Genomic DNA, 8,319 nt, shown 5'->3' with positions numbered 1-8,319 from the left:
GTCCTGCCCGCCCCCAGACCCTCCTCCGCCCCCCCGCAGCTCGGGCCCTGGTCGTGGCGCGGCTGCCGCACGGTGCCCCTCGACGCCCTCCGGACGCGCTGCCTCTGTGACCGACTCTCCACCTTCGCCATCTTAGCCCAGCTCAGCGCCGACGCGGTGAGACCCCGCTGCCGGGACGGCGGGAGGGGTGCCAGGCGCGGGTGAGGGCGGCGGGAGGGACTCGCGCGGCTGCCCCTTCCCTGCCCTGAGGGGGCACAGCACCCAGTAGCGGCTGTGGCGTGGCAAGCAGGGCACCACCGGGGAGGACGGTGGGAGCCGCGTGGGTGGCGAGTGAGTGGCAGTGTGGACTTGGGGACCGGTCTGGAAGGAGCCGGGACCCCTGGGATGTGAGTGATGGGTGGGCCCCATCTGCATCTTCCTTGGAGGCCTGAGACCTTGAGGAAGCTGGGTTCTCCTCCCGAAGAGGCAGACTTGGGTCCTAAGTCTCCGGCTAGGGAGGGCACTGCATGGAAGAGGGGCATACCCCTCCACTTAGTGGGTCCTGAGCCACAGGGACGAGGAGGAAGGAGGAGCTGCCACCTTCCTCGAGCTTTTCTAACCCACCCAGATCTGAGTCTCAATGTGGAGGTGGCTGTGTCCCCTGGCAGGGGTCCTGGCACAGGTCCATAGCCCTCCCCAGGCAGGCCTCATCTCAGGGCCTCCTTTTTGTTCCTGTGATTCTTGTGGGGGCTGCCGGTTTCTATGGTGACAGCCAGCCTGTGGGCTGGGGCCCTAGGTGCTGGGCCCTGCCCACTAGGGCTGGTGGATGGTGGGCTCTCTTGCCCCAAGCACCAACTGGGCTGCACTTTCTAGCCCCAGGCAGACTAGTCCCCCTTGTCAGGTCCCTGGACCCCTGAGCCCCTCACCCCAGACATCACGGGGAAGGGCCTGGGATAGCCCGTGTATAGGGAGCACTGGGAGAGGGATATGGCCTTCCTGGGTGTTTGGAGGTGGCGTAGTTTACCCCCCAGATTCCCTGAAGAAGATATTTCCAGGCCTCTCTGAGAATATTCTAGCCACCCACCCCCTTTGTGGGACATTGTCAAGCTGGGGTCTCCCAGTGTCAGATCCAGATGGAAGCCTATAGACCATTGCCACTCAACTCCGTTGATAGCAGGGACACTGAGGCCAGAGAAGGTCTTGCTTAAGGTCTTAGGGGCACAGCTAGGTTGCCTTGACCACAGTGTACCCCCTCTGGCTGTCTCCTCAGGCAAGACTGTGGGTATCATGGGGCCATCCTGGAGGCTCCCTGGAAGAGGTGGTTTTCTATGTAGATGGTCATTGATGTTAAAGCAACAGGCTTTCCCTGGGGCCCCATGAGGCTGAATGGAGCAGCACAGGGCTCTGGGTAGCTGCACATCCTCTGGGTATGTGAGGAGAACCCAGGGCAGGAGAGGACCCGGAGTGGGATGTCTGCCTCCCTCTCTCTTCCCAGCCCTGTGCCAACACATAGGAGATCAGTCACACACTGTGACTGGGCCCAGCCCGAGTCCTTCTGAGCCTCAATTTCCTCCTTGTAAAATGAAGGGTAGCCCTGTACCCCCTGGAGTTGGCTGCAATCCCCTGACTTAATGGCATTCCCACTGGTCACCAGGGCTGTGCTCTGGAGCGAGCCTGGCTGGGAGAGCATGTCCTCAGAGGGGCTAGTGAGTGGCTGGGTAGCTGGGGCCTGGGTGGTTCCCAGAGGCCTTCCCAGGAAGAGGGACCTTCACCCCGTGTGCACAGGAGTATGGGAAGGCAGACATAGCAGAGTCCTGCTTTGTCAGGCAGCCCAACCCACCCATGTCAGTGTTCACAGAGGTGGTTTGCCGTAGGCCCATCAGGGCGCCCATGCCCCTATCCCACACATGGCAGCTGGGCCCTTCAGAGCCCCAGTGTGCTCACCTGTGAGATGGGCGAGTAGCTGGTTCTGCCTGGTTCTATGGGTACCTCAAGGACAGAGCTTGGCTGCCAGCCTAGGCTCAGAGAGCGAGCTGGGGAAGGAACCAGGGAGGGCATGGCCCTGCCTCAGAGCTCCCCAGGGTCCTCCTCTCCTTTCCCGTACCACCTCTTGGTCCTGCCTGCTCTAGCCTGGCTGAGGGCTGACCTGAACACTGAGCACAGAGGGACTGAGGGTGGAGGGGAGCCTGTTGCGATGGTGTAGCCTGTCACTGACTTGTTCTCATCCCTGTGCCTACCTTCGAGGGGCACAGGACCTGATGCTGGGCAGATGTGTGCACATACCAGCTTGGTCTGAACAAAGGCCAGGGCATGGGCTCTGGGGGCTTGGTTAAGAGCCTCCTTTCTGCCTGGGCATGGTTGGGGAGCAGTGCACCTGGGGTCCTGAAGGGTGTGCAGGAGTTCACCAGCTGAACTTTTCAGGTAGAAAAGCAGGATGCTGGCCTGCCAGGGGATTGAGATGTGGGACTGGGGAGGCAGAGACATAGATGCCAGCAGCAAGGCCGGGGCCAGAGTGAGAGCCTGACCTTCCTCCTGAGGGCAGTGAGGAGACCCGGAAGATAGAGGTTGGCAGTGGGGTGTGGGTGCCAGAGGGATCAGAGCAGGAGCAAGGGTAGAACAGTCAGCAGGCAGGGAGGGGGCCAGTGGAGAGCAGCGTTGGGGGTGGGAGTGACAAGTATGTGGGCCTGGTGGGGCTTGAGTGGGCACATTGGGCACTCAGGTCTGAGTGGACAGGCTATGGATATCCCATGGACAGAGTGGCCTCAGGGGACTGCCTTCCAGAACAAGGGCCTGAGATGGTGGTAAAGATGGGGTACCATGGGCACACCCCAGGAGCCAGAGTGGAATGACATCTGGTCAGGGCCATAGAGTGAGGGGAGATAAGACGTCCTCCCTCCAGTCTTGGCCTGGAGCCAGAGTGTTGGTAAAGATGCCGGCTGTGCCACTGTGGGCCTGCGGCTGCCGGAAGGCTGAGTAACCACTCTGAGTCACACCTGTGAGGGGGACAATGCCACCTGTCTCAGAATGTCATGGGGATCAAACTAGGTGGTATATTTATGGCTTTTTGCACAGCCTGGCATGTAGTAAACAGCCGGCAAAGGACAGTCGTTGGCATCACTTTTCCGATGTGCCTCAAACTGTGTTAGTAGGCTATGACCAGGGTCAGAGTTCATTTGAAACCAGGACTAGGACTCAGCATGTGCCCAAGGTGAGGACTCAGGGTATAACTGGGGTTTTGGATGTGGGCTCAGGATGTGACCAGGATCAGAGCTAAGAATGTGACTGAGATCGAGGCTCAGCATGTGACTAGATTCAGGGGTCAGGGTGTGACCTGGGTCAGGGTTCATCATATGACAGGGCTTAGAGTTTAGCCCAAACTGGAGTGAGGAATTTATTTAGTAGCTGTTTGGGCCATGAGTGGTATTAGAGCACCGGCAGGATGAAGGTGGCAGGCACTGAACATCGGAATCAGTCTTAAGGAGCACTAGGTGTATAGATGGCTTGGGAAAAGGCTGCCCCTGGGAGTTCGTGCGCCAGAAACAACCAAGCAAAGCTATGGGTGGGAGGGGCAGCCAGTGCCCTGGAGAGGGCCTTGGGGAGGCGCTAGCACAGAGTGACGGGCTGGTTCAGACTGAGATTGAGGGGCATCTTCTAGGTGGTGATGTCGCAGTAGAAAGGCTGACCCAGGAAAGTCAGGGAAGAACATGGGCAGAGGGATTGGCATGTGCAAGGGCCCTGGGGTGGCCCTGAGCTTGGCATAAGGAGCTGTTCTCCACAGGAGGCTGGCCTGGCTCTGCCACCTCTCTGCATGAGTAGGAGCCAGTCTCTCACCCTGAGCTCTCCAACCTAGCCCTCCTGAGGAGTCCTAGGGGTCTCAGGCACCCTGCCTGCCTGGCTGCCTCCTAATGCCCTTCTGCATCATCCAGAACCTGCTGAGCTGGGGCTGTCAGGGGACTGATGAGCCCGGCAGGGAGGACAGGGAGCAGGCAGGCAGGTGGGAGGGCTGGCAGGATCTTGGCTGCCAGGCCTAATGAGGGCAGACGGAAGCAGATGGCCACAGAGATCTGGGCTGGAGCCAGCTATGGCGCAGGCGTGAGCCATTTACTCAGGCGCCCATGACCTTCGTGGACAGCCAGCCATGGGCCAGCCCAAAGTCTTGGAAACATTTGCTGAGGTCACCCTCTCCCCTACCTGTCTCTCTCCTCTGGCCTTCTCCTAGCTCTGGGCCTCAGGTTCTCCATTGGTAAGATCACTGGGTCAGGGGCCGCCAGTCCCAGGGGCCACTATTTTGAGGCTTGAGCTCGCAGCTGTGACATGCAGAGAAATACCTGTGCACAGTTCCTTGTGGTGTGCAGCTGAGGTAGGCGAGGCCACCTGGCTTGCAGAATGGGTCTCCTCCAGAGCCCAGGAACCTGGGGTGATCAAAGGGGCCTGCCTGGAGATGGTGGCTTCCAGAGCCTTGTGGGCCAGCAGTGCTTGTGCATGCAGAGGAGTCTGGCTAAGTTCCAGGGAAACAAACCTAGAGCAAAGGGCCAGGCATGTGTGAGGAGCCAGCCTGGCACCAGGACCCAGGAGGTGAGGGCCGGGTGTGGGGTCTCTTGTGTACATCTGTGCATGTCAGGTACGTGGCTTGCGTCACCTGGAGGAGGACCCCTTAAGGGTCCCTCAGTCCTCGCCTTGGCCTGGAGGGGAGAAGGAAAGTGAGGAAAGAATGCACAGAAGCTGGGGGCAGGAGGACCATGCTAGAGGTAGGGAATGACCACTGGAGAGGCCCTTACCCAGCAGGGGCTTTGGCCCCCACCACCTACAGCTCCACATCACACTTGGGTCAGGCTGGGGCGGCCTCACTCAAGGCCTTGCAGATGGGTGGTCAGCAGATGACTGGGCATCATGGTGGGGGAAGTCTAGGTCTGCTGTGAGCTTGGGGGCGCTGCAAAGGAGACCCTAGGGAAGGCCTGGGCCAGGGAGGCAGCAATGAGGGCAGCCCACAGAGCAGGGCAGGATGGTGGGGCACTGAGGTCACCCTCAAGGTGGCCGGCAGTCCTGGCCAAGGCTGAGTACTCCCTTCCCCTGGACCCAGCTCTGGGTGTGTTTGGGCTTCACCATTAGCTGTGCCCATATAGACCAGTGACCATCTGGTGACCTTGGGTGACTTTCCCAATTTTTCTGGGTCCTGTCTTCTTTATCTTCCTTTATCTGGTCAGTAACATAGACCCAGCATCCATGCTGGGTCTAGCCCTGGTGGGGCTTGTGGACATGAAGGACACTTGGCTACAGGGACAGGCAATCACCCCCAGCATGAGGGCTGGGGCTGGTAACACCAGAGGGGTCTAGGGGGCAAGCAGGATGCCTGGAGGAGGTGGCACTTCCAGTTCGGGGAAGGGCAGTGTGGCACGTGTGTGGGTGGAGAGCAGCATGGTGTGGGCTGCCTGCTGGCAGTGTGGCTGAGGAGAGAGGACTAGGCCCAGCTGCACGGGCGGGGCAGTGGTGCCTGCGGGGGCAGGCCCTGGAGCTCAGGGCCTTTGGGCCCCCTGAGGAGGGAAGGGCTGCCAGGCATCAGGAACCAGTGGGCAAGTGTCACCTTCACAGAGCCAGGGCCAGCTCTGTAGGCAGCAGATCCAGGGAGCCCTCCTTCCTGGCCCTGTCCTCCCACCCACCTTACCTCTTCCCCTCAGAGCTAGAGGGTGGCAGCTGGGAAGGGGATACAAGCTGTTTCTCTTCAGTCCCTCACATCTGAGTGCTGCCCTCCGCCAGGCCTGCGTTCTTTCCTCCATAAATGCAGACTGTCCCCTGCGGGGCATACTGTGGGCATGGGGATACAGTGAGGCTCTCAGCTTGTACACCGGGTTGTACAGTGGCACACAGTGGGAACATGTGTCTCTGGTGGGGAACTGCTGGTGCAGAGCCCTGATGGGGCTGGGAGGCAGTACAGTCAGTGAGGGGTTATCTCGTCAGGGGAGGGGGCTGGCAGGAAGGCAAGGCCAGGTGGGGTGCAGATAAGCCTGAGACAGGGAGTCGGGGAGGGTCTGAGGAGGGCAGAGGGGTGGCCTTTGAGGGGCAGGCAAAAGGCTGTGGGGACAGGGAAGAGCACAGGTCCCTGCCCCAGCAGAAGGCAGGGAGTGGTGAAGTAGGACTTGGTGCAGGGGTGTTAAGGTGACACACGGGGCCGTGGGGTCTGTGGGCACGGAGTCCCAGGCACAGATGGGTGCTTCGCAGAGGCTGTGGGCTCTGTGGGGCCACCTCAGGTCGGGGAGGGAGGTCCCTGAGGCTGGCGCCTCCCTGACCCCACCATGATGTGGGAGGTGGTGCTTCAAATGGGGGTGTCTGTGCTGTGAGAGAGACAAAGTGTTCGTCATGGGGCACGTGACTATGATGGCACTAGTGTAGAGGTGAAGGCCCCGCCCTCAGCAAGGGACAAGAGCTCCCAGAAAGGAACAGCCCAGAGAAGAAGGTCCTGGAGGGGCTTGGTGTGTTCTGGAATCCTTCTCTGTGGGAGGCCAAGGGGCTGGGTGGGGGAGGGGAGGTTCCAGCCCAGAGAGGAGCCCTGGGTCCCCCAGGCCCGCACATCTCACTCCCTGCACTCCCTGTGACCTGCAGACCATGGAGAAGACAGCCCTGCCATCTGTGACTCTCATCGTGGGCTGCGGTGTGTCCTCACTCACTCTGCTCATGTTGGTCATCATCTACGTGTCTGTGTGGAGGTGGGTGCCGCCCAGGGAGCCCTCAAACTGCGCTCCATCCCCTCCCTCCCTTCTCGTCTTCCCAGCCACTGCCACCATCCAGGACAGCACCTGGCATCCCCCTCTGTCCCACTGAGCCCAGCCTCCCAGCAACCATCTCCATGGCCCACCTGGCCTGGTCCAGGGTCTGGTCGGTTGCAGCCACCACTCGCTTTATGCCCACAATGTGCATTGTAGAAATAGGGTCCCAGATGCCGACTTTGAGCCCACCCCAGCTTGGCATGCACCCACACCCCTGACTTCCCTGTCCGTCCTCTTGTCTGCACCAGCCTTCCCTGGGGCCCAGGGCCAGGCCTCAGGGTCCAGGGCCTCTGCTGGATCCCCCAGGCCAAACTTATTCTACAGAGGACCACTGGAACTTAGTGCTGGGACCTTGTGCTCACTGCAAGTATTGTCTGATCTGAGTGCCAGCCTCTGGGTTTTCTGGGTCCCACTGGGGCCCAGGGTGATATGGGTAGTAAAAACTCATGTTCAAGGCAGGAACAAGCCCGGGTACACAGGCTCCAGTGTGAGTGTCCAGGCCAAGGCATGAGTGTGACTGCAGGCCTGTGCCCACCAGGCAGGTCCTGTCCCCCTGCTGCTTCCAGCCCTGTTGAGTAGAAGTTTGGAGGAGGGAGTGTGAACTCAAGGTCACTGCCTGGGCAGCTGCCCTCAAGACCTAGTTGGGACTCTCAGTGTGTCCAGAGGACGTGCAGCTGCTGCGCTTGGCTGCTCAGGCTCCTGCGGCAGTGCGATGTCAGCCGATAATCAGAACTGACGCCTGGCTGCTGTCCAAGGTCGAGAAATAAGAAGTCGATGTGGCCTGAGCTTTCCTGGTGACCCGTAGTGGCTAGCAGCAGGCACCCTCCACTGTCCTGCCTGAGGGCGAACATACAGTGCTCCCCCACTGGGCCCCACAAGGGAACATGACTGTCTCTCTCCCTTGGGCCAGCCCCTTAGACCCCTAGGCCCTTGGCTTCCCAAAACATCTGGGGATTGGGACTCTTGAGTGACAGGGGCCCCAAACTCTAGCTCTGATGTGCTGAGGTTTTAAGGAGGCTGTACACCTATAGTGGTCAAAGTGTCTGTCTTCCTGAGCTCTGCTGGCCATCACTGCACCTCTCTGAGTTGTAAGCAGGGACTGTTTCAATGGCCCCATGAAGAAGTGAGACCCACAGAGAGGATGTGACCCGTCCACAGTCATGCAAGCACATCAGGGCCATGTAACACCCCCTGACGCTCAGCACTGTACCCTCCACTCTCTACCTGGCAGGGTCTCACTCCCCTGGGGCTGCTGGTGGTGATGGTGGTGGTAATGGTGGCAGTGGTGGTGGTCGTAGTGGTGCTGGTGGTGCTGGTGGTAATGGTGGTGGTGGCAGTAATTGGGGTGGTGGTGGTGATAGGAATGGTGGTGGTGGTAATGATGGTAATGGTGGTGATGGTGATGATGGTGGTGATAGGAGTGGTGGTGGTAGTGATGATGGTGGTGATGGTGGTGGTGATGATGGTGGTAGGAGTGGTGGTGGTGGTGGTGATGATGGTGGTGATGGTGGTGATAGAAATGGTGGTGGTGGTGATGATGGTGGTAATGGTGGTGGTGATGGTGATGGTGGTGATAGGA

The 8,319-nt window shown here is 59.9% G+C and overlaps 1 protein-coding gene across 1 annotated transcript in view; it reads left to right on the top strand.

Annotated features, from left to right (window-relative positions):
- ADGRB1 (adhesion G protein-coupled receptor B1) overlaps positions 1–8,319 on the top strand; it is a 69,118-nt gene that overhangs the window by 38,553 nt on the left and 22,246 nt on the right. The window contains exons 18-19 of the mRNA XM_003803271.2: positions 18–156; positions 6,577–6,680. Coding sequence (XP_003803319.1) covers positions 18–156; positions 6,577–6,680 — 243 coding nt within the window. The remainder of the gene's footprint in view (positions 1–17; positions 157–6,576; positions 6,681–8,319) is intronic.

This window comes from Otolemur garnettii, unplaced genomic scaffold (assembly GCF_000181295.1).
Source record: "Otolemur garnettii isolate 467f Iridium unplaced genomic scaffold, OtoGar3 scaffold00291, whole genome shotgun sequence".
Classification (NCBI taxonomy): domain Eukaryota; kingdom Metazoa; phylum Chordata; class Mammalia; order Primates; family Galagidae; genus Otolemur; species Otolemur garnettii.
This window is presented reverse-complemented; position numbering and strand designations above follow the sequence as displayed.